The 27261-nt window shown below is 28.3% G+C and overlaps 2 protein-coding genes across 3 annotated transcripts in view; both read left to right on the top strand.

Moving 5' to 3' along the window:
• Positions 1 to 27261, top strand: part of LOC127279894 (succinate--CoA ligase [ADP-forming] subunit beta, mitochondrial) — an 87920-nt gene that overhangs the window by 47352 nt on the left and 13307 nt on the right. For both annotated transcript variants that reach the window (XM_051302550.1, XM_051302551.1), the window contains exon 3: positions 5067 to 5229. In XM_051302550.1, coding sequence (XP_051158507.1) covers positions 5067 to 5229 — 163 coding nt within the window. The remainder of the gene's footprint in view (positions 1 to 5066; positions 5230 to 27261) is intronic.
• LOC127279895 (uncharacterized) lies at positions 17087 to 20467 on the top strand. The gene is made up of 2 exons (XM_051302552.1): positions 17087 to 18794; positions 18901 to 20467. The coding sequence occupies exons 1-2, from the start codon at positions 17780 to 17782 to the stop codon at positions 19203 to 19205; spliced, it is 1320 nt and encodes a 439-aa protein (XP_051158509.1). The 5' UTR covers positions 17087 to 17779; the 3' UTR covers positions 19206 to 20467.

Here is a 27261-nt window from a genome sequence, read left to right as displayed (position 1 = left end):
TTATTTTAAATGAGTAGAACAGGGAGATTCCTTGTACCAAACAAAATCATTGCTCCAAAATTTTAACCCGAAATCATTTTTTATTTCAGAGAAAGTTTAAAACCACAAAAAAACGTCCATCTTTTCTCTCCATACCATATTATTAAAAAATACTGCAGCTTTTTCTATATCAAATTTAAATTTAGAGACATAATTATTTATTTTATTTTGGATTGAGCCTGCTGAATATAAGGAAACCGGGAAATGATCTGAGCAGGTGGCTATCTGATTAACTTTTCGGTCTGTGACTAGTGACAGGGCACCCATCGAAAACCATCCCAAATTTACCACGCATGCTCCTATTGTGCTTTAAAACGTATACTTTGCTGGTGTATCACTCATCGTTATACCCTTCAAAAGTATCAGTTCATTATTTTCAAAATTATTTACAATATATTTTCCTCTATTATTCAAGGTTTTATCAGAAGATTCTCTCACACAATTCAAATAGTTAGAATATTGAAGAAGATTTGAATATAGTTGGTTTTATTCCGCAACCCTGCCATTTGTATCCATATGCGCATTAGTTATGTAAATTCAAAAACTTAAGGTAAGTAAAAAGGGCGTCATTTTGACAGCTGCCTAGGGCGGCAAAGTGTCCTAATCCGCCACTGCATCCTATTATAAAAATGTAAAATATTATTAAATTATAAGTGTTTTGCAACATTTGTTAACGTTATTTAATGCAAAAAATATATATTTACAAAGTATGAAGCAGAATATTATTCTTGAAATAATTATTCGGTATTTAATAATAGGTGTCCCACTGTTGAACACAAACCTTCAAAACAAGAAAAATGTATCAAATTCTAAAAACTTCAAATTTTTCTGTTTAATCGCAATATAATCTTAATAGAATGTGTGCATTGTGTAGAAAAGAGTTCAAACTTTATGGTAATACCAAAAAGTGTTGAAAAATATATAAAATTGACATATTAATATGTCTGAAAAAAAGTATCCCACTGTTTGTCACTCTCTCCTACATACATATTGAAAAAAATATTTTTTTTTAATTTTTTAATTTATCAGAAAAAACTTCTTGAAGAATTTATGCAAACTTATAAAAAAAACTTGAGGCAAATTTAGCTTTATAAATTCCAGCAAGTTAACAGTGTTAACTTAAACTCTGAGGACATTTAAAACTTCTGGGAAGTTAACTTCCGAACTTACGGCCGTTAACTTCCTGCAAACTTCGGTGCTATCTGGGACGCGTTTATACTAGTCGGGTAGCAGTAAATGGCCAAGAGGCACTCACTGCTACTTGACTGGCATTAGATCACTCGAAAATGATCTTATACAAGCCGAAGAAGGAACTATGTACGGAGCCGAAATCGCCGATTGAGTAAGAATCACATTTTTGTTCAATTTCTTGTTAAAAAAACTTTCAACGCGTTTTTTTAGAAACTGCATATTTTCAACTTTGTCACACTTTTATTTTAAAACTATTCAACCAATTAACTTTAAATTTGGACAGTATGTTCTTTAAATGTGTAGTTTTCGTGTGAACTAGGATTTTTAAATTCCATAATTGTTTTAAAAAGTTATAGACTATTTATGTTGGAAAATTTTTGTCGAAAATTCAAAAGTCTGACATTCGTTTTTTTCAATAAATATTTTTCGGTAGTTTATTAAAAAATAAAAAAATTGTTTTCAAACCTTTCAGACATGTATTTTATTATAGAAAAATTGTAAGTGATAAATAGGGTAACTGCACCAGTGGTGGATCAGTTAAGCCTCTTAACTTTCTTATTTTGACTTTGAAGTTCTGTATAGGTTGCTTTTAGACAAATTCGAGGTTATTCTTTATAGAATTATGGACCAGATAGTTCCAATAGACATTTCCTTCAAGGTTAGACTTGATTTTGACACCTACGTTTACTTTATTGCTCCATCAAAGATAATTTGTCAATGATCCTATTCTGGATCACTGTTTGCACCAGTCATGGTTATAGATTGCTCCAGTGGTGGATCACTTAAAAAATCATACTAAAAAACATTGCATTTCAAAATTACGAGACTGAGACGTTTTGCAACTTTTATAAGGCTTTACGGACAGATTTTCAAATTCACTTTCCTATCCATATCCCCTCCTCTTTCATTTCTATAGGTATAATGTGAATAAATGTTAATTAATCATCTTTTTATTAGAATTTTTGGGAATAAATAAATAGAAACTCTTAAAGCTTCAGTTTCAATGATAAATAACATTTATTAATTCTGGGTATTTTAATTCAACAAAAATTTAACAATTTGAAATCAGGTGTTAACAATTAATAAACATTTGAATTAGTGTTAACTAAAATTTAACTCATAAAATTTTCAATAAAACAAAACTAAAAGTTAAATTAACCTTAAAAATTTAAAAAAAAAATTAAATTCACAAATTTTTTAATTAAACAAAACTAAAATTTGAATTTATGTTAAAAATTTTAGAAGAAAATTTAATTCATAAAATTTTCAATTAAACAAAATTTAATTTTATGTTAATAATTTTCGAAGAAAATTATTATTAAATAGTCTATTAAAAATAGAAACTAAAATCCTAATAAACTTATATTACAAAATATCATTTAAGCGAGATATTAATAAAATTCGATTTCGTCCCATACATTTCTAATGTTTGTTTGTCTTTCGGCAAACGTCCATCTTGAATTTCCCCCACCCAAATTGAATAACCTAATCGACTTCATGTTAAGTGGAGCGTCCACAATGCGTCAACAGGCGAAAAGTAGGACTGATCCACCACTAGATTTTGTTACTTTTTTGGTTCCAGTCGTGGATCACCCCAAAACAATGGACACGCGCTACTTACAGACGTAAATATTGTTCTCAGGGCTCTATGGGGATGAAACGAAATGCCTCCTATTGTGAAAAGAATTAAAAATTGTCCTAAAATGGCTCCAAAGCTTTCTATTCCAAAATATACTCTTAACTTACATGCTAAGGAAAACTCTTGTTTTCTGTCACCACTTTAGTAATTGTTGTCCTGCTTTCTTCGCGATGAATTTAAAATTTTTTTTAAATTGTAATATTGATCTGTATAACTTTCTTAACAATTACCGACACTTGCGGTTCATTTACTTACAAACGTGTAAACACAAATGACCATTTTTCTCGCAGTTGATCCACCACTGGTGCATGATCCACCACTGGTGCAGTTACCCTATTTATTTTACTACAAAAAAAATCTTTGAAAAAAACCTCAAAATCACCGTAAACTCCCCTTACCTGTACCTATTACTATCTTATATACGCACTAACACATAGCATACACAATTTTATCGGTCGTATGTAAACTGCACCGGGTTGACCCGAATTTTACCAAACTTTATCAGATGAGTATATAATCTAACATGTAAATTGCGCCGCGGTTGTCACTTGCGTTCAGGATAAATATATAAAGAAAGTTCGAATTATTTTTCAAATCGTTATTCCACTGAATTCCTTTTAAAATAAACGTAGGGCAATACAGATATAGAAATAATATGATATTTATTAACTTCAACTTATATTCAGTGATTGCAGAAAATAACAATACTAATTAAATGTGATAAAATCGATGAATTATATATACATTGATTTATTGTTCCAAGTGACATTTTTTTATATTTTTTGTTTAACGCAAGGCTTTTTTATTCAATGATAGGTGAATTTATTTTAATTTTTTAATTTTGACAACGCAAGTCTCTCAAAAAAAGCTACGGCGCAATTTACAGGTTGGTATAAAAACGGAAAAATTTTATTAAATTAAGTAGGTAAAAATTTCTTGGCGCAGTTTACCGCCGCTGATTTTATTTTGTCGTTATTAAAATTCGGAATACGCTTCCGCGGGATTCGAACCTGCCTACCTAACTTTTTTTTAACTTCTTTTTTACATGTGGTTGAATGTAGGTCCACCAGGAGTATACTTCAGCCAAGTATCAACTCAATCATGAGAAATTAATTTTTGAGATGGGAACAGTTGAGAAATTTTGCCTCATATACATCAATCGATTTTTTTTATGCCAGGAATACAATCTTGACAAGCATTAATTAAAATTTCTAGAAACAAAAAAGTTATTTCAAAAAATACACAAAACGATTTTTTTCAAAAACTCAAAAAAATGATTTAATCTATAGATTTCAGTAAATTATGAACTTTATGTATGTTAATCGATTTGTTTTTATGCAAAAAATATGTTTTTTACCAAACAAAGTTAAATTTACAATGACAAAAATTAATTTTTTTAAATGTTTCTGCTTTTTTGATGACTATAAAACGATTTAAATCTTCAAAAATATTAAAACTAAAAATTTTTCTTTTTTATTTTCTGAAAGCTAATATAATTCTGAAAGAAATGACACCTTGATAAAGAGAATATGTTAATTTTTCAATTAGATATCTAAGAAAAAACAAAATTTTCAATGTTTTTACTATATTTTTTATGTCTCTGGAAAAAATTAATATTTTTTAACGTTCTTGGGCTCATTGGAATGGTATTTTATTTTACAATTTAAATTATTTAAAACAATTTATGTCTACATTCTTCCCTAGCGTATGCAAACCGTGAATGTTGGCTCAAAAAAAGTAAAAATAATTATGATTAATATTTAAATGATCAGTAAAATGTGTAAATCTTAAATTTACTTAAATAAATCAAAGAAGTTTAAGAAGATCTATTTACTTGATTTTTAAACATTATATTTTCTTATAGAATTGAATTTTATTACAATAATTCAAAACCAGCTTGTAACAAAAATGTTGTGTAAAATTGTGACTTCACTGTTATAGAACATTTATAGAACATGTTTGCTGGGTAACAACTAATTTTTAAATTTTACACTTTTTAATTCTCTTTATTTATCAAACTTTAGATATATGTATTTAAATTATATACTTACTCACCATGATATATAAAAATGTACATTTTTAAACCTTTTTAACAATCTTTCTAGATAGTTTTAATATTGATGATTTGAAAATTATAATTTTAAATAATATTATTATATTGAAATTTTTATGTCTTTATTTTTAATTTTTGCTTCAGACCAGAAGAAGCCAGAGTCCTAGCCAAGAGTATGTTAGGGAAGTTATTAATAACGAAGCAAACTGGAGAAGCTGGTAGAATTTGCAACTCTGTGATGATTACGCAACGAAAGTTTCCTCGTAAAGAATACTATTTAGCTGTTATGATGGAAAGAGCATTTGGTGTTAGTTGAACAAGCATTTATTTCCATTTGCATATGAGATATTTCATTTCAAGTTAAATGATCACGCTTAAATTTTTTTTTTATGTTTTCTGATCAAACATTACAATGTTGACAATTGACATTCAACATGAAATTTATTTAAACGAAATGTTTTTCACTATGCAAAGATTTAATTAAAAATTGTCAATATTTTCCACAAAATTTAAATTGAAAATTTTGTACTTGAATGAAAAAATGGAATTACAATTGTTTTCAACATTTCCTAAGCACTTTTAAAGACTGGAGTTACGGCTCGGTGCAGTTCTTCTAGTGGAATTGCACTGAGCTATTATGATGCTTACACGTGTTTACAAAATATTTGTCTGGGCAATTTTTTGAGTATTTTGCAAAAAAATTATAATACATATTTCAACGAGCTGCTTTTTAGAAAATCGGCTTTTTAGGTTGAAAATTAAAATTTTTTGTTTTTTATGAAAAGTATTGAGTACAGTATTACAACAAAAATAAACATAAAATATAAACACTGCGAGAAAAATCATATATCTGATTATAGACCCCAAGACTGACAGACGTGCATTTTTACCTTTGTTTAGCTGTAAACTTTCGATTTCTATAGGTTTTAATCGGTATGTAATGAGGAAAAGTTACGTTAATTTTCACCTTTTCACCCCTGTATCGCCACCCCGTGCCCCAAGGGCGGGCTGCCAAAGGTGCGTTTCTATCATTTACATGTTTTTATTAAACTATAGTCCAATTTTTAGCCGATATGAAATGAGAAGGTCTATTTGGTCGCTAGCTCTCGGACTATAAAGGAATAGTTTATTTAAAGTTTTTAAAAATTACTTTAAATTGTTTTTAAAAAGAAGGAATATAAATTAAAAGAACATTAAATGTACATACTGTAATATTCATATATACGACTCGCAAAAGTAAAATGGTTGGGAACCGATAAACATGCTTCACATAATACACGTACATTAATCTGGACATTTCGTGGCCAGCTAGCTTAGCAACCACATAGCAACGCTTATTTCAAGGTTTTTGTTATGACATGGGCTATGAATAACCTTATAACTAAATTATTTTTCAAATTTATGTATAAATAGAATGCAGTTAAAGAAGTGTTTTTTCTCTATTTTTAATTTTTCAACTAAATAACTTCTTTCCTTTTGTCAACTGTATAACTTTAATAAACAATACTTCTTGGAGGTTAATAGGACAAATGTACACAGGTGGTTAGATCCTTTGTCAGAAAGACGACATTTTTCACATATGATTATTACTTTTTCTTTTTTTTTGCATGTTTTTTATCTTTTGCAAATTTTTTTGATGCCCACTTCAATCAGCAAAGACCTCGGCTTCACTTCGGTCAGCGCTCTAACGCAGTCCACTACATTAGACACAGTATTAAAATGCTATTAATGAAATTTTGTTAATTAATATTAATTATTGAACATACCCTGGCGGATTGAATGATGCGAATGCTCCACGAAATTCGCGAAGCATTCGTAGCATTCGTGGAACACGAGATTGTGATTGAAATTCTGTCTAAAATGTATAAAAAATAATGAAATTGATATAATTATTAAAATCAATAAGTTTTATGCATTTTAAGATGATTTATGTTACATAATTATAAAAATTTAATGTTTTTATTAATTTCAATCTATTACAGTTTATTATCAATCTTTGTCGATAAAATGAATACAGCCGCGCTTTTTAGAAGGTAGGTGAAAGCACTCATTTATCTTTTCTTTAAATTCTTTGTTTATTTTTTTATTAAAAGCAAAACTCTTATTTGTTAAACAGAAATATTGGTAAAAAAATATTATTTTATCAAAAAAATTAATGTTTTAATAAAAAATATTGGTGAAAAGAATGAAATTTTTTATAAAAAAAAAAGTTGAAAAGTATTATTTTAAACAGAAATAATGGTGAAAAAATGTATTATTTTGTCAAAAAAATTAATATATTAATTAAAAATATTGGTAAAAACAATTTATTATTTAATCAAAAATTGATAAGAATTTATTTTTTTATCAATAATATTGGTGACAAAAATTTATTTTTTTTGAAAAATATTGTTAAAAAAAATATTGGTGAAAAAAAAGAAATTTTTTTATCAAAAAAAGTTGAAAAAATTAATTTTAAAAGGAATTATTGGTAAAATAATGTATTATTTTATCAAAAATATTTATTTATTTATTTTTAATTATTTAATTACAATGTACGGGCTTACAAATAAAAAAGTTAAAAATGCCCTTTAGTGCAAAAGCACTTAATAGTATAAGGAGATATAATGAATGTAATCACAGAATGACAAAATCATGTAGGTGACAGATAGACTAATACAAAATTCATTTTCGTAGGTCGTTTGTGAATTTGCCTAAAGATATACCAAACAAGTCTAACGCGTGATAGTACTTGTTACCCCTAGTACAAATTCTGTTAATAACTCTGTTGTCTAAATAGTTATTAGATTTGTTAAATTTAACTCTGAACAGTTTTTGATTTCTTAAACCTTTTGAAGGAACAATAAAATTTATGCTTGACAATATCGATGGACAATCGATTAATCCGTTAATTATTTTGAACAATAGTAATAGGTCCAAAAAAATAATTCTGGAGTAGAATTTTGGAACCATTAGTGTTTTCCTTAAATCTGTATAATCATGACTTAGTATGTTGTAATATACACCAACTTGTCTTGCTGCAAAACGGAGAAATTTATTTTGTACACGCTCTAGTTTTAACAATTGGTAGTCTTGGTATAGAACCCATATTGCTATTGCAAATTTTAATTTTGATCTGGCTAACGCAAAAAATAATGACTTTAAGACCACTATGTTCTTAAAATGACACGCATTTCTTCGGATTGAGCCAAACACTTTAAGTGTCGCGTTAACAGTATTAGCAATATGGGTATCAAACCTTAAATTAGATGAAAAAGTGACCCCCAAGTCACTCAGGTTGAAAACCCTAATCAATTGTTCACTGCCTACAGCATAGTTATACAAAATTGGATTTTCATGTCTAAAGAAAGATATTACACTACATTTTTTAACATTAAGAGTAAGCCTTATATCGGCAGACCATCTCACAAGATTGTTAAGATCATTTTGTACATCAGAACAATCATCATTACACATAATAACTTTATAGATTTTTATATCATCCGCAAATAATGAGTAATTGTAATGTAACATTGACTTATCTACATTATTAATGTATAACAAAAAGAGAAGAGGTCCCAGGTGAGATCCTTGAGGAACACCAGAAGTAGCTATAAATGGTAATGCGTATTCGTTATTTACACGTACAGACAAGTAACGATCTTTAAGATAATTACCGAATCACAATATAAACCCGCGAGTGAATCCAAATGTGTCTAGTATATCTAGTAGTATGCAATGATCAACTTTATTAAATGCCTTAGAGAAATCAGTGTATATTACATCAACTTGTTTGCCATTCCCAACGTTTTCAAATAAAAATTTAGTTAAACATGTTAGATTTGTAATTCTTGAACGTTTCTTCATAAAGCCATGTCTGTAATTCGATATATCGTTTTTGTTACCAGATTTATAAACTGGAACAAGAACACCTTTTGTCCATTCAGAGGGAAAAATTCACGACTTTAGTGACATATTAAATAGTACATAAAGTGGCTCAATAAAGAACTCATGACAAGATTTTAAGAAAGAAGGGGGGATATCATCAGCAATGATTTTTCAATGTTCGCAATATAAAAATCGTAGCAAAATTTTGACAATTTTTTACACTCTGACCTTAAGCTTGAGAAAGTATTATAATTGTATTTAGTAGGGGAGGATGGGGCAAGGATAGTTAAGGGGCAAGGATAGTTAAGGGGCAAGGATAGTTAGTGGCTCTAATACAGAAACGGCTCGTCAAAAAAACGGGTCATTTATCATGTACACTCGTCTTAACACCAAAAGATGACAGTAAAAATTTGAGCTTGCGGGGACACTATTTGTAGAAGCTACGTGCCCATTTGTGTTACATCTCAGTTTTGCTAAAATATTTTCACCTTATTTTTATTATTCAATCTTATTTTTGCGGATATAATTTATTAAATATATTTGGTTGCGTAAATGTTTTCTGGTGTAAAATTTTGTGCTGAAAACGAATATCATATTCGTTTTTTTAAAAAAAAATTTTTTTGTACTAAAAATTTGTGATAATTCGAAAAAAGCGCTCACGGGGCAAAACTAGTTAGTGCCTTGTTGTAATACTTATGACAAGGTAATGTCTGGCTAACACAATTTTTTAATTGCAAACGAAATGCTAATTGCTTTTTATGGATCGCGATTTAATAATTTTTTTGTTTTTCGAGAAATTCACAAAAAACATGTTTTTTTTGATAAAAATGATCATCCTTAACTGCTAAGTTGTATTAAACATGATTCGATTTAATTAGAACAATAATTTTTATTGTTATTTCTTGACAAATATAATTCGATACCTTGAAACAATGGAAAATCAAATTTCATGATTTTTTGTATCATTCTTAGTAAAAAAAATTTTCAACTATCTTTGCCCCACTAGTGGGGCAAGGATAGTTAACAATTTTTTTTTACTTTTCCAATATTATCTCGAAGGCATTGCAATCTACAAGAAAACAATGTATAGCAAAATTGTAGCTAAATAAACAGGCTTTCCAACGATACTATTCTTTTTCCGATGCCAGTTTAAATTTCACGGCTAGATCCAAAAATATCTTACCTAACTATCCTTGCCCCATCCTCCCCTACTATTTTGTTTATACCTCCTATGCGCAATTTTTTTAAAACAAGTAATACGCTTTAAGTCTTGGCTAAACCAAGACGGATATTTATTATGAAAAATTACTTTAATTGGAACAAAAAATTCAAATGCTGTATAAACGTATTCATAAAAAATATTTAAAGCCAAATTAACATCAGTGTTATTTAGACAAGTACCCTAATCAATATTACCAAAAAAAGACATAAATCGAGCATAATTCGCATTTTTAAAGTCATACTTATATAAGCGAGAGTTCGAAGCAGTAAATAAGTGCGCATAATCAGTATTAATCGTAAACAAAATGGGAGGATGTAATACATCGATTGAAACAATTATATCGTTCGCCAAAGTAAGCGTATAGTTGAACGAATTGTAAAATATAAGATCTAAGATCAAATTACAACTATTAGTAAAAGTGTTTAATTGACTCAAATTTAAATAGTTTAATAACTCAAAAATAATATCTGCAATTTTCCTTTGAGATAGTGAAATACTCGGCAAACAACTATTAGCCAAATTAAGATTTAGGTTATAATCCCAACATATAAAAGGTGTGTTGAAATCATGTTGAAATCACCCAAGATACATAATACGGCATGTGGATATAACAATGCAACATTTTCTAAAAATTTTTTAACTGTAATATAAATATTTATGTCAGAATTTGGAGGTATATAAAAGGCACAAAAAATATAAATATCGGAATTTATGTGAGATTTTACTAGTAAATGTTCAATTGAATTTACTTCGGATTCGATCAAGCTCGTAAGGGAAAACTCGTAGCAATCAGTACACTACCACCACGTTTAAATATACTAGAAAGAGAACACCTGTCAAACCTGAATATGTTGCAGTTATGAAATGCGTTTGAGAAATAAATTTTTGAAATTTACACATTTTTTTACTTTCTATGAAGTAGGCACCCCCCTTAATGTTTCTTTAGCCGTATTTTTGAAAAAATAATTAAATTTTTAAACTTTTTTAAAAAAAAAAATAAATTTCTCACAAGTACATATGTTGATTTAAGTAATAAATTTTTGTACTGATATTAAAGTTAAAAATTACCATTTTTCACCTTTTTTTGTTGAAAAAATTAATGTCTTTCACAAATATTTTTGATTGAAAAATTAATCATTTTCACCAATAGTTTTGATAAAATTATGAGAGATTCTTTTTCAATCGCCCCAGCCCAAAAAGTCAATGTTCTAGGATTGGCTTCATACTTTGGTAAATTGTTGTCCTATATGATAGTAATAAATTCCTAATATATAAACTCATAAAAAAAATATTTGTAGAAAGCAGAGGAGGTTGAAGTTTTGACGTTAAAGGTAACATTGTCATTTTCAAATCCGTATAACTATAACAAAAGTTAATGGATTTTAATTTATCTATAATGAATTTTAATGCATTTTTCATTTACTTTTCAAAAATGTATACAAAATTAAAAAAAAAAAATTTTCACCCCTTTTTTTCACAATCAACCCTTATTTTTCGATTTTCACCCCTTCGGGAATTTTTTTTTTTTATTTTTTTTATTTTCATTGGAAAGCTGAGGTTTTTTCCCATGAGCTATGTAAATATGAAAATGGGACAACAATAATTTTGTGAGAAACAGAATATTAATGTAGGCGGTGCCGATAACTGGTATACCTAAAGATCATCTTCGAGGATTTAGGTAGGCACCGCCTACTTTAATATTCTGTTTCTCACAAAATTATTGTTGTCCCATTTTCATATTTACATAGCTCATGGGAAAAACCTTGGCTTTCCAATGAAAATAAAAAAAAAAAAAAAAATACCCGATGGTGAAAATCGAAAAATAAGGGTTGATTTTGAAAAAAAGGGGTAAAAAATTTTTTTTTTAAATTTTGTATACATTTTTGAAAAGTACGTGAAAAATGCATTAAAATTCATTATAGATAAATTAAAATCCATTAACTTTTGTTATAGTTATACGGATTTGAAAATGACAATGTTACCTTTAACGTCAAAACTTCAACCCCCTCTACTTTCTACAAATATTTTTTTAATGAGTTTATATTTTAGGAATTTATTACTATCATATAGGACAACAATTTACCAAAGTATGAAGCCAATCCCAGAACATTGACTTTTTGGGCTGGGGCGATTGAAAAAGAATCTCTCTTATACATTTTTTTACCAATAATTCCGTTTAATATTAATTTTTTTCAACTTTTTCTTAATAAAAATTTTTTATTCTTTTCACCAATATTTTTGATAAAAAAAATAAATTTTCATCAATATTTTTGACAAAATAATACATTTTTTTCCCCATTACTTCTGTTTAAAATGATTTTTTTCAACTTTTTTTTTGATAAGAAATTTCACTTTTTTTACCAATATTTTGAATTAATATATTAATTTTTTTGACAAAATAATACATTTTTTTCACCAATATTTTTTATTAAATTATTAATTTTTTTGATAAAATAATATTTTTTTACCAATATTTCCGTTTAATAAATAAGAGTTTTGCTTTTAATAAAAAAATAAAAAAAAATTTAAAGAAAAGAAAAAATGAGTGCTTTCACCTACCTGCTAAAAAGCGCGGCTGTATTGATTTTATTGACAAATGTTGATAATAAACTGTAATAGATTGAAATTAATAAAAACATTACATTTTTATAATTACATAACAAAAAGCATCTTAAAATGCATAAAACTTATTGATTTTAATAATAATTAAATAAAAGAAATGACACTTTTCAATGCATTCAACAGATCCAAAAACTTTTAATTGATTAGTAGATTGACGTTAAACTATTTTAGACTAAATTTTTGAAACCGTTTAATCACATTTTAACTGATAAATGTTCAACTTTTTTGATTCTTGGTAAGGAAAGAAATGAAAAAGGTGAATTCTTTAAACAATTAAAATTGTTATATCCACTTTTGAAATTTTAGAAAAACAAATCAAAAATTTTTTTTTAAATTTTCTACAATTATGAAATTAATATTGAAGTTAGAATATATATAATTTTTTAGGTAATAGTTTTTAGTTTTGGAATTCAGAAATATACAAACTGAAATGTCGAATCATGTATAAAAAATGATAATAGTGGATTAAATGTTATTAATTAAAATATATAATGGATAAGAAATTTTAAAAATTAGTTACCAAAATTGTAAATATTTAATTTTCATGTCATAATGTAATTACAATTTTTCAAAACTATTCATTGTAATTTTTAATAATATGGGTACATAATAACTACAAATAATTTTTAAAAATTGTAAATTAAAGTTATAACAAGAAAAAGAATAGTTTATACAAAGTTCAAAGATCAGAGAAAAAACTGATGTAAAATTTGTTGCATGTCATTTTAACACCATTTGTTTTTCTTGTGAAGTTGTGAGTAATGGTTAAACAAAAATTTAGAGTTCAGGAAAAATATCGCACTGATACATATTTATAAATATCGGAGTATGACATCGGAATATATACTTATAGTGCGTACACTATCAAACACAACATATAAAATAAAAAATAATGACGGGTTTTCCATTAACACGTTTGATAGTTTTTCACCCTTATTTTAAAAATAACAATTCCTGTATATAGAAATATTGCCTGAATTATAACAGCTGTTAATTTAATTTTACTATTTAATCACATATAACTGTTAAACATTATTTCGATTTTTATTTAAAAAATAATTTTAATTTTGCCATTTCTTTTGTAGATGTCAGTTTTGCAATAAGGATGGTTAACCCTAAAATAATTTTTTCTCAGTTGTAAAGAATTATGTTTAGTTTCTCCTTAAGTATTTACAATTTTTGCTTCCTCGTGGAGGAAGCTTTGTAGTCCTTTCATTTATAAAACTTTTCAAAGTGGCGGAAACAAATTTTTTTCTTTATAGAAACATGTTATATGAGATCCTGATCAATTGTCCGGATGTATGTATGTGTGTGTGTATGTGTGTGTGTGTGTGGATCCCTTTTTTGTTTAGAAGATAACTTTAACAGGTTTTAATGGATTTAGATAAAATTTGGTAGGCTCATTTATCATATTAATATCTCAAATCTGACCAAAGGATTTTGAAAAATATCCAAAAAAAAAAATTTTATCGTCTTTTTTCCAAAAATTTTTTTTTAATCGAAAAAATTTTTAAATAGAAAAATTTAAGGTTATATATAATAAAATCGTTTTCCTTACGTCAAGACGAATCGATCGATATATATAAAGTATACATTTAAGGTAAATTTAAAGAATTAATGAAAGTAAAAAAATCAAAATTTCACATTTAGGCTATAAAATTTTGTGATTTTTTAAATTGAAGTTTATATATGAAATAATTGTATCCCTTACGTCAAGACGAATCGATCGATATATATAAAGTATACATTTGAAGTAAATTTAAAGAATTAATAAAAGTTAAAAAATCAAAAATTGACATTTTGGCAATAAAATTTTGCTTTCTCCACGAGAAAGCAAATTTTTTTGCTGATCGTAAAGAGGAAGCAAAATGTTCATGTAATGAACATCTGAATTTACAACTTTTTAAAATAATTTTTTAAACAATTGAGCCGCTAGATTCTAGAAGGGCACGTAAATTTTATCTGCTGGAAAACGAAGACCTCTAGACACTCAAAATTCATTTTTCGAATTTTAATATTTTTCCAGCATATTCTTATACAGAATTCGATTGCGCATCTTTTTTTCTTAATAAGAAGTTTTCCATCTTTTTCCGTTTTCAAAATATAAGAGGAAAACTGTTTTTTAAAAAAATAAAATTTTCATTGTTTTTTTGACTTCAACTCGCGACACCTCAGACAATTTTACGAATTTCTCAATGAAACAAAAACGAAAATACGTGTTGTTATACCCTACGAGTGACTAAAAAAGAAAAAAGTTGTTTTGATTAAAAATAAAAAAGTTATTAATTTTTTATTGAAACATTGCGAAATTCGTGAAGTGCAATTTTCTCAATACGGGGAAATTCGACAAATTTTCAGCAGCAACAAACTTCCAGTGAGAAAGTTGATTGCGGTCTGTTTTAAAAAATTGTGTTGTATATTTTTTTAGCACCAATTAATAAAAAGATTTTACCAATAGAGTACCTTTGTTAAAGTATAAAAAATCGGACAAGTGCGAGTTACACTCGCACTGAAATCGAAAGTTCCGTACTCGAAGCGAACTTATTTGGTATAAAAATAAATGTTTAAAAAATGTGTTGTATGTTAAATAATATATGTGATAGGGTAACACGGGGCGGGACGGGTCTACGGGGTCGAACGTGTCACGGGATTTTCTTTGAAAATATACTTCTTTTTATTGAAAGAAATTTTAATTATGAATAAAGAAACGCTTCTGAAAACCTTCTTCCAAAAATTATTTTTTTTACACGACGAATGCAAAATAGACGAGTATTCAATTTTAGTAGTAGTAGTTTAGTTAATTTAGGACTTTTGAAAGAGATAAGTAATTACGTAAAGAAATATTCAAAATTAGATTCGTTTGGTCATAGAATTAAATTACACAGGCACACAAAAAAAAAAGTTGTCTGTTTCTTGAACTAGACATATATTTCCTATAGTATTTTGGGCCGCTGAAACCGAATCTGAGCTCAGAATTGCTCCATCACCCTCAGTTTTTTTTTAAATCGACCAAAACCACCCTTAAACGGACAAATTCACACTTCGGAGATAAAAAATAAATCAACTTATATTTTAAGAAAACCGAATTTTACATCTACGAAACTTTGCTCCACTAACTGAAAAACAAAGCCAGCATTGATCCAGCACCCCCTGAATTTTTTTAATTGAAAAAACTACCCCTAATCTGAAGAATAAAATTCAGGAGATAAAACAATAAAATAACTGATTGACAAATTTTATAACCAGAAATTTTTACTCCAGCAAGGCAGAAACAAAGCCAGAAATACTCCCTCACCCTCTAAATTTTTTTTAAATCGAAAAACCACCCTTAAATAGTAAAATTCAAATTTAAGAAGTAAAAAAATATTATATTACCGGCTTTTTTTAAATACAGAACCTTACATGTATGTAGTTTTGCTCTACTAACTCAAAAAATAAAGCCAGCATTGATCCATCACCCTCTGAATTTTTTTAAATGGAAAAAACTACCCCTAATCTGAAGAATCAAATTCAGGAGGTAAAACAATAAAATAACTGATTAAAAAAGTTTATAACCAGGTATTTTTACTCCACCAATGCGGAAACAAAGCCAGAAATGCTCATTGCTGGAGTAAAAATTCCTGGTTATAAACTTTTTTAATCAGTTATTTTATTGTTTTACCTCCTCAGTTTGATTCTTCAGATTAAGGGTAGTTTTTTTTATTAAAAAAATTCAGAGTGTGATGCATCAATGCTGGCTTTTTTTGAGTATTTCTGGCTTTGTTTCTGCCTTGCTCGAGTAAAAATACCTAATTATAAAATTTTTTAATCAGTTATTTTATTGTTTTACCTCCTGAATTTGATTCTTCAGATTTTAGGGGTAGTTTTTTCCATTTAAAAAAATTCAGAGGGTAATGGATCAATGCTGGCTTTATTTTTTGAGTTAGTAGAGCAAAACTACATACATGTAAGATTCTGTATTTAAAAAAAGCCGGTAATATAATATTTTTTTACTTCTTAAATTTGAATTTTACTATTTAAGGGTGGTATTTCGATTTAAAAAAAATTTAGGGGGTGAGGGAGCATTTCTGGCTTTGTTTCTGCATTGCTGGAGTAAAAATTTCTGGTTATAAAATTTGTCAATCAGATATTTTATTGTTTTATCTCCTGAATTTGATTCTTTAGATTAGGGGTAGTTTTTTCAATTAAAAAAATTTAGGGGGTGCTGGATCAATGCTGGCTTTGTTTTTGAGTTAGTGGAGCAAAGTTTCGTAGATGTAAAATTCGGTTTTTTTAAAAAATTAGTTGATTTTTTTTTATCTCCGAAGTGTGAATTTGTCCGTTTAAGGGTGGTTTTGGTCGATTTAAAAAAAAACTGAGGGTGATGGAGCAATTCTGAGCTCAGATTCGGTTTCAGCGGTCCAAAATACTATAGGAAATATATGTCTAGTTCAAGAAACAGACAACTTTTTTTTTGTGTGCCTGTGTTATTTACTCTACTTTAATTTTTTAATATATTTGTATTAAATTCTTAACGTAAATGTTTAAATTTTCACTTTCTTTGTGAAATGCAATATGGGGCGGTACAGGTCACGAAACTGGGGCCCGATGGGTCGAGGGCATGTCGTTGAGTTTGAGGTTATGTACATGTAAACATGTGAGTTACCTGTAGCGTAGGTTAAGTGTTTAGAACTTAAATTAGTATGTAATTAATGTAACACACTGTGATATTAATATAATTATGGTGCGAAATTTTAAATCTAAGTCTAATCGACAAAGTTGGACAGAGGAAAATATGATTTCTGCTGTCGAAGCAGTATTAAAGGAAAATTTTAGTTGTCGACAAGCAGCTGAGAAATACACTGTCCCTCGAGAAAGTTTAAGAAAAAGAATTATAAAATGCCGTGAAAAAGAAGTGAATATTAATAGTGTCTGTAAAAAAGGTAATTAAGGTATATATTAATCATTATTATATGTTTTGTCAGTTTTCGTATGTAAAGCTTGCGCTGAAACGATTCGTGTTAAGTTAAATTTTAAAATTATACATAATTTACAAATTTAATTATTCTTGTTTTATGGCTTTTAATTCTTTTTTTTTATAGGATTAGGATATTCAATAGTTTTCAATGAAAAGCAAGAATCTGATTTATGTGATTATATTTTATACATGGAAGAAAGGATGTATGGATTAACTGCGGAGGAAATTCGTAAACTGGCGTTTCAGTTGTCAGTCAAATCCAAAATAAAGCACCCATTTAATTCTGACAAAGAAATCGCAGGACCAGATTGGTTTCAGAATTTTATGAAACGACACCCTAAGTTATCCTTGCGTAAACCTGAACCAACGTCAGCTGCACGAGCTTCAGGGTTTAATAAAGCCGATGTAACGAAATTCTATGATCTTCTCGAAGAAATTATTTTAAAACACAAATTAACGGCAAAAAGAATGTTCAATGTTGATGAATTTGGAACAAGTGTTGTACCAAAATGCGTGTCCAAAATAGTGGCTTTAAAAGGAAAACATCAGGTCGCTTCTCGAAAATCTGCTAAACGAGGCCAATTAGTCACTGCAGAAGTGTGTTTTTCGGCTGACGGACAATACATGCCTCCAATGTTAATTTTTCCTCGAAAACGAGATAAACAAAAGTGTTTAAATGGGAAACCAGAAGGTGCTTGGGCGGAGTTTAATGATAATGGTTGGATCGATTCTGGCATCTTTACCAGATGGTTTAAGGAATTTATAAAATTTACTAAATGCACCGAAAAATCCCCAGTCTTGCTCATTTTGGATGGGCATGCGTCTCATGTCAAAAACCTAAATGTCATTGATTTAGCGCAGGAAAATGGTGTAATAATTTTATGCTTGCCTCCTCATTGTACTCACCGTCTCCAACCTCTAGATGTTTCTTTTATGAAACCACTAAGTCTTAATTATGCTAAAGAAGTGCAAAAATGGCTTAGAATCCATCCAAACCGAGTAGTATCGATGTTTGAAATTTTTTCAATATTTGGAAAAGCATTTGAAGCAGCTGCAACATTAGGTACTGCCAAAAATGGTTTCGAAAAAACCGGCATTTGGCCTTTCAACAGGAATCTATTCACTGATGCAGATTTTGCACCTTCTCAAGTTGACACGACAGATGTTGAAAGTAGTGGCAGTTCATTCATCAATGTTCCTGATGGTAAGAAATATAAAAAAACTTATTTTCTCATCTATAAAGTTTCAAGTAGAAAAATCTTTTTTATTATAATTCCAGTGTAATTTTAATTATATTCTTATGATTTTAGAAGACAGCAGATCATTTCGAAAATTAATTCAACAATCTCATCACGAAATCGATGTTAGAATAACTCCAGATAAAACACAAAACCAAACTAGAGAAATCTTAAATGCCGATACCTACGAGAGTAACAGTCTTGTTCATGAGTCTCAAAACGTACGCCTCGCACAAGATGAGTTGGAATCGTTTCAAACTAGTAGCTCAGATCTCATTTTGGAAGTAGTGAAGAAAATTTTAATAAAGTTTTTAAAAGACAATTATATGTTTTTATATTTTGCAGAATATTTTATCGGACTCTCAGAATTCAATTGAATTGAGTTTACCTGTCACGAACGCTGATAGCATTAATTCAGTACCAATCAGAGTTCTAAGTAGCGTGGATCAAAATATTCCAGCAAATCCGAAAAGTGCTAAGCCTAAGTCAAAAAGAACTGGATATACTACTATAATAAGTTCACCAGAGTATAAAGAAACTCTTTTATTAAGTAAAGCTAAGAAGCAACCTAAGAAACCAAAGAAAAATGAGAATGCTAGTCAACCAGTCGCTTTAGCCAAAAATACAGTAAATGTGCAAGTTCCAGTGCAATTTGTTCAGTGTATGTTGCCAATGCCCTTTCAATCACGTCCTGAATTTCAAATTAATGAAAATTCGATGTCAAATACGCCTGCATGTACGCTTTTTCCACAAAAAGTGCCAATATTGTCAAATGCACTAAATCAAAGAAATCCAAATATTTCGACCAGACCTTCATTGCCACTACAAGTTCAGCCAGTAACACGAATGTTTACTCCAAGGGTTCAATCAATTGTACCCTCTTCTTCACTTACAATTCGACCAGTATACAGCCCAAAAGAAGCACAACGCGTTAAACCAAATATAATATCCTCTTTAACAATTCGACCTGTTCAAAATTAAAATCTAGTGCAAACCGCTACATCAGCAGTATCATCTCAGTTAACAGTTCGACCTGTTTTAAATTAATAATCTTGTAAAAGGTAATATAAAAATGTTGATTTAATGTAATGTTTATTTAAAAAAGATTATTAATTTATATAAAAATGTTGATTTAATGTAATGTTTATTCAAAAAAGATTATTAATTTTATGTAAATCTTGTATCTTTCATAACACGTTTCATAGTCGCGAATTTTTCAATAAAATTTTGAAAGAATACCTACAAATGTCCATTTTTTTACTATTAAATATTCAAAAAGCCTTCTTACATTAAATAATTATGTAATTAACATAAAAACGTCATTTATTAATAAAAAAAACGAGTTTATTGCGTATTGACCCGTCGCGCCCCTGCATGCGACCCGTCCCGCCCTTGGCTTGGGGCTCAACGGGTCAAAGGCTCCTCTTTGATATATTTATTTGTATTAATTTGTAATTTAATTTAAAGGCACAAATTTAACGGAATTTAAAAAGAATATTAGTTTCCGAATATAAATCGCATAAAACTTTTGCGTAATCTATAACACATTTCATGCTATATCGCAAAAAAAATAACTATGCCCGTCCCGCCCCGTGTTACCCTACAAAAAGAAATAATTTTTAAAAAAAAATTTAAGAAAATTGTTCCTCCTTTGGTATAAAAACAAAAAAAATTTAAATATGTGTTGTATTTCAAATAATATAAGTGATACGAAGAGGAACAATTTTCTTAAATTTTACAAAATTGTTCCTTTTTGAACAATTTTCTTAAATTTTACAAAATTGTTCCTTTTTGAACAATTTTCTTAAATTTTTTGTTTTAAATTGTTTCTTTTTGTATCACATATATTATTTAACATACAACACATTTTTTAAACATTTGTTTTTATACCAAATAAGTTCGCTTCGAGTACGGAACCCTCGATTTCACCCTGCGATTTTTTTCGTTTTTTACGGAAAAATACAATTTTTATTAAATTTATCATTTTTCTTCAAAAATTTGATAAAAATTGATCATCAACTCCAATCGCGCTTACATTTTTTCCCTGTATTTTTCACGCAAAAATACAGTTTTGCAGCAAATATGAACAGTTAGGGTTAAATATTATGTGCGCTAGGGAGAATAAATTATTTTTTTCGAAATTTTTGATTTTTCCTTGACAACGCTATGTAAATTGATCCGAATCAAGTTCCTTATATTTTTCCTGTAATTTTCACGTAAAAATACGCAAGTGTACCAAATTTGAGCTCTTTATGTCAAAAGATGTGGCTGCTAGGGGGGGGGGTACATAGTCATTTTTAGGTATTTTTCGTAAAAATTCATGGTTTTTCCTTGACAACGCTATGATAATCAACTCCAATCATGCTCGCTATATTTTTTTGTAATCTACACGTAAAAATACATATGTGTGCCAAATTTCAGCCCTCTAGATAAATTCGTGTGGCCGCTAGAGGGGGGTACACGATTTCAAAAAAACCGATATTAATAGGGTTCCGAACCGAGTACGGAACCCTAAAAAAGAAAAATGTATTTTAGTGGTAGTTTACCCCCTTAACATTTTTTTATTAAAAACTCGAAGACATGTTTTATTTTGATCTTGTGGTTAACATATATTTTTTCGTGCGAATTAATGAATATTTGTATGGTTTAATGTCAATTTTTAAATTTTTTAGGGGGTGGTTTACCCCCTGAACCAATTTTATTTCAAAAAAATATGCCCCTCTATATTAACTAGAAAAATCTTCAAGAGGTTGTTTCACTTCTTATATCGCCTTATGGGCACATATAAAAAAAATACGTGTCTATTAGTTTTTAGTCATCTACAACATTGTGATGGGAAAATATTTCTTGGCATTATTTTGAGAAATAAATGATCAAATATCTAGGATAAGGGTTAGGGAAAAAAGGTCAATAACTCGCCCCTGTGACCTTACATCGATCTAAGCGCCAATAGTTCAATATATTGGCGCATTGCCGAAAATCGTCGGGTCCGTTCCTCTCTCTTTGTCCGTACGTCTTATTGTGTGTTGGGAGTATATCTCCTTGTGTGAACTGTATATCTGATTATATTGCCTTATTGGATCAATTAAATATTAAAATTATATGGAACCTTGAGATCGACATTATCCATAATTATTATTGTATTATTGAAAGAAATTAAGGAAAAGAGTCGATATTTGATCATTATTGATCTTCAAGTAAGTGATTAATGTATATTTTATTTGATCTTTTATAATAAATTTTATATTCCTGGAAGTCGCTTAATATTTTATTTTTATATTTTGTATTTGGGTTCACCAACTTCCCTCCCTGTGATCTAAGTCGTTTGTTAATTTTAATTAATAAATTAACTGTCGTCCGCGTGCAACTAAAATTATTATTTTATTTTATATCGTTAAATAGAGCCCCAGCAACTCTGAACCCGGTCGCGCTGGGTGAGGAATAATTTTATCATTCTAACTTTGATCATTTATTCTTATTTTATTATATTTTCTCTTAATAACAAATTATTCCGTCTCAACATATATCAAGTTTAAGCAAATCGGCGATACACGCCTCGAGTACCTTCCTTGTCAGTAAGTTTCAATATTATGGAAAAAAATTTCCATCAAACGGCCAATTAATGGCTTCGACTTGAAATTGTGACTTCATCAAATTTAAAAACTTTCCCATTTACTAAAACTCTAGTTTGATATCTATTTATTAATCTTAATTGTGATACCACTCTTTTTTGATTCATGGGAATATTCAATAATAAATAGTTTTGAGTTCCACCATTTGCTCGAAGGATTACTTTCCGCTAAAATTTTTAATTTAAAAAAATATATTTTTGGGTATCTATCCTCCTCCATATTTAAAATTTTCTCTATATAATTTAAAATTCTTTTGAATACAACAGAGGCCAATTTATAAGATCCCATTTCCAAACGACATGCATACGCAGGAGTGTTGAGTGGAGCCTTCAAGATTTTTTCAAAAAAATTTGTTTGAATTCTTTCTATTTCTTCTAAATATCGAAGACTCCACACCTCCGATGCATATAACAAAACACTCGTGTTCAAGCTTTTAAAGAGTTTTTTAATCGATCCCCAATCACTCAATTTCAATCTATTTATTAGCGCCACCACATTACCCTGTGCAATATTAGCTTTACTATATGCATTGTTCATTGCTCCAACAAAAACCGCCGATTCAGAAAATGGGATTCCTAGGTACAAACAATTATTAACAATTTCTATTTCATCACTTCCATACATAAAAGGATTGTATTTATTATTATGACCGTATCCTCCCTTCCTAAAAATTACAATCTTTGTTTTTTTAATATTCACCTCTAAATTATTTAATTGACAATATTTATATAAACATTTTAATATTCTTCTCATATGCACTTGATTCTCTGCAAAGATGACTAAATCATCTGCATATGCCAACAAAAGTATTTCAACTAAGTGATTGATCGATACCCCTCTTATTCCTTCTTTAATCATGAATTCCTCGAGATCGCTAATGAACAAAGTAAACAGAATCGGGCTTAAAACTTCTCCTTGTAAAACTCCCTTCGTAACTTCTATAGGATTTGTAGTGCTCCTTCTACCCTTCACAAACATATTGGCTTTATTATACAAATTTATTAAAATATTTAAAAACTTAGAACCAGTGCCCAATTTATACAATTTATCCCACAATAATCTGTGATTGATTGAAGGAAAGGCACTTTTAAAATCGATAAAAAGAACGAATAATTTTCCCTTTTTTAAATTGAGTCGCGTTTGATAATAAATATTATTATTAAATACTTAAAAATAATTCACGCCAAGTTTTCATAACTGCGCGTACGATAGAAATTTTTCTTAACCAAAAAATTGATTTCAATTAATTATTTTGATAATTATTAACTCTACTTCATATTTAGATCAGAACTATTCTTTTTTTCTACGTAGCACACATATTTTAAAATTATAATTTGTATAATTTCCCATTTTTAAATGTAATTAGTTATATTAAAACATTAATTAAAACTTAACAGAATCCTGAAATTTACTTGACTAACATTCATTTCACGTATTATTTCGATGGTTAAGATAATTTTTGCTTCGCGTATCTTTTTGCATCAAAGATGTTTTTGTTGGGACTTTAAAACTTTTTGTAAGTATCATTTAATGTCATGATTCAGTGATGAATCAGCTAAGAAGCATGTATCTATCGGATCTATATTTTTATGAATTTCAGATTTAAACAGTCGGATCAGGTCCCGCGTATAACATTTTAATAAGTTAGTAAAGAAAACAAAATGATATACAATAGTATACAAAACATATACTCTAAATGTTACGAATCGATTCGTTTCAATGCAAGGAATACAATTATTTTATGTATTAACTTAAATTTAAATAAACACAAAATTTTTAGCTAAAATATGAATTCTTGATTTTTCAATTTCCATTAATTCTTAAAATTTAAATCAAATCTATACTTTATTTATATACCAATCGATTCGTCTTGACGTAAGGAAGACGATTTTATTATATATCACCTTAAATTTTTCTATTTAAAATTTTTTAAAATTAACCTTTATGTAAAAGGTATGTAAAAGTAAAAATTTTTTCATTAAAAAAATATAATTTAATATTAAAAAAAATGTCATATATATATATATATATATATATATATATATATATATATAACTCCTTGCTGCTGAAATTTTTTAATTGCATTTTCCCAATCTAGGGTCCACAATTCTTATCAAAAACAAAAATTTTTTTTCGATCGTACACTATTATCTTTTATAATATGAATTAAAAGATTTCGATAGAATGTGAACATTAAAAATTTTACATGACTTTAAAAAAAAATTTTAATTTTCGTCAAAAAAAAACTTAACTTTTTCTTAAACCAAAACGTTAAATTCGACTAAAAAAAAAATTTATTCATACAGAAGGCACTAATGTACGATTGAAGCAAAAATTTTGTTTTTTTGTTTTTGATAAGAATTGTGGACCCTAGATTGAACGCAATGAGAAAATTTCAGCAGCGAGTATATGACGTTTATTTTATTATTAAATTTTATTTTTTTTCAATAAAAAAATTATATTTCGAAGGTTTAAATATATAAGAAAACATCCACAAAAACTCGTATCAATTTATTTCAATGCGTTTGAGAAAAAAATTCCTGAAATTTACACACTTTTTGACTTTCTATAAAGTGTGCGCCCCCCTTAAGATGCAACATTTTTAAGGCAACTTTGCTAAATTTACGCAATGCAATTTCTATTACAACTACTAGCACTGATTTTAAGACTCATCTTTAAATAAGATTTTTTTTTGCTAATAAAAAATTATCATTTTTAGTTGATTATTAGAAAACTGTCCATTACATATTACCTAAGTATTTTGTATATATTCACAATAACATTGATCTTTCATTGAATAGTATCCGTATATATAATATTTGTTAAAAACTGACGATTTTTTATGAATATTATTATTTAACTATAGTAACTAAATTACATATTTTATAAAACAAATTATGTGCATTACTATAAAAATTTATAAAAATTGTTTAATGTAATTTTTCATATTTTTTTAAAAGAAATTTCTACATTTATCTGCATAAAATGTACAGAGGTACCCGGGTACCTTGTCCGCCTTTTAAGGGTGAAGAAACTTTTTTTACTATTTCCGAATTACAAAATAAAAAAGGTACATTATAAATAATATTAAAACAGTTTATATGGATAAATTTAAGATTTCAAAGAACCTTAGGTCGGTACGATTTTAAAAATTACGAAAAAAAACAATTTGAAAATGCAGAAGGTACCCGGGTACCTCGTCAGCCCCATAAAAGTTAAAAAAAATTTTTTGAAAAAAGACGATAAAATTTTTTTTGGGGTATTTTTAAAAATCCTTTTGTCATTTTTGAGAGATTAATGTTATAAATAAGCCTACAAAATTTTACCCAAATCCAATAAAACCTTTTAAAAATATCGTGTTCACAAAAAAGATCCACACACACATACATACATCCGGACAATTGAGCAGGATCTCTTGTAACATGTTTCTATATAGAGGAAAATTTGTTTTCACCATTTTTAAAAATTTTATAAACGAAAGAACTACAAATGTTCCTTCACGAGGAAGCATAATTTCAAAATTTTTTGACTCTATTCAAATATCCACAATTATATATCGAGATTTTAACCGAACTGATAGTATTGGTAAGCTTCATGCGAATCGGTCAAGAATTATGGACTCCAAATGTGTCTAATAACAAAAAATAGATTTTTTATTATAAAAAAATTAAAATTAAAAATTTTTTTGAGTGTTTTTAAATATCCACAATTACATATCGAGATTTTAACATAATTGATATTATTGGTAAGTTTTATGGAAATCGGTAATGAATTATGAGACCCAAGTCTACCTACGAATCAAGCAAAAAAAAATTTTTCATAAAAAATTGAAAAAATTTTTAAGTGCATTGAAATTTCCTGAAATGTATATCGAGATTATAACCTAATATTGTTTGTAAGTTTCATGCAAATCTTTTAAACTGTATAGGCTACAGGCGTGGCTAAAAATCATAAATTTTTCAGTTTTTTAAGCCTAATTTTCATAATTCTTTAGGAATCCTCCCATTTTCACCACAGAAATTATTTTTTTTACATTTTTTACCCGGCAAAAAAGGTTTGAACGAAATCGGTAAAGACCTTTTCGAGATATCCAATTTTGGTCGAAAAATGCCAATATTTTAAGAAAATATATTCCCGGAAAATTTTTTTTTTACTTGGAGTCGATTCTCTACCGCGAATCTTGATATAGGGTAAAATTTCTGTAGCGTACTTAGTGAAAAAAAGTTGATCGGATCGGGCTGTAACTTGCACATAGTTTAGCCTTAGGCCCGGCGCACACTAGCCGATTTGTGTCGACCGACAAAAAGTCGGTCGACAAAATTGCCCCCGTCGACTGAAGAAAAGCATAGGCGAGCGCACACTAGACGATTTTCCACCGACACGACAAAAGTGTCGGCGTGCTGTCGGCGAAATCGACTCGACAACCGACTGTCGGCGAAGCAGTCGCTTATGGAAACCAATGTATGAGCGCACACTAGCCGACAATTTGTCGGCCGTTTATCTAGGTTTCAGGTAGATTTTCTCTGTACCGGGATTCATTTTCTTTAACTGAACGTACTTATGCGATTTACTTATAAACTATAACAATTATAGTTTAATAATAATCCTTTTTAAATTGGATTATATTTAAACAATAATATTAATTTATATCAAGTTGATTTTATTAATAAAATAATTTAAAAATTATGGTTATATAAGTAATAATAGAATTAATTAATAGCTATATATATATATATATATATATATATATATATATATATATATATGATGTATGATAATAATAATAATAATAGTTATTATT

This window comes from Leptopilina boulardi, unplaced genomic scaffold (genome assembly GCF_019393585.1).
Source record: "Leptopilina boulardi isolate dan_hultmark-lab unplaced genomic scaffold, ZJU_Lbou_2.1 LbouV2_224, whole genome shotgun sequence".
NCBI lineage: Eukaryota > Metazoa > Arthropoda > Insecta > Hymenoptera > Figitidae > Leptopilina > Leptopilina boulardi.
The sequence above is the reverse complement of the archived record's forward strand: the minus strand, read 5'-3'. Positions and strand labels throughout refer to the sequence as shown.

Coding starts and splice junctions, on each gene's coding strand:
- LOC127279895 (XM_051302552.1), top strand. CDS start 17,780: ATGGAAGAAAGGATGTATGGATTAACTGCGGAGGAAATTCGTAAACTG. Junction 18,795..18,900: donor ATTCATCAATGTTCCTGATG/GTAAGAAATATA, acceptor TTATGATTTTAG/AAGACAGCAGATCATTTCGA.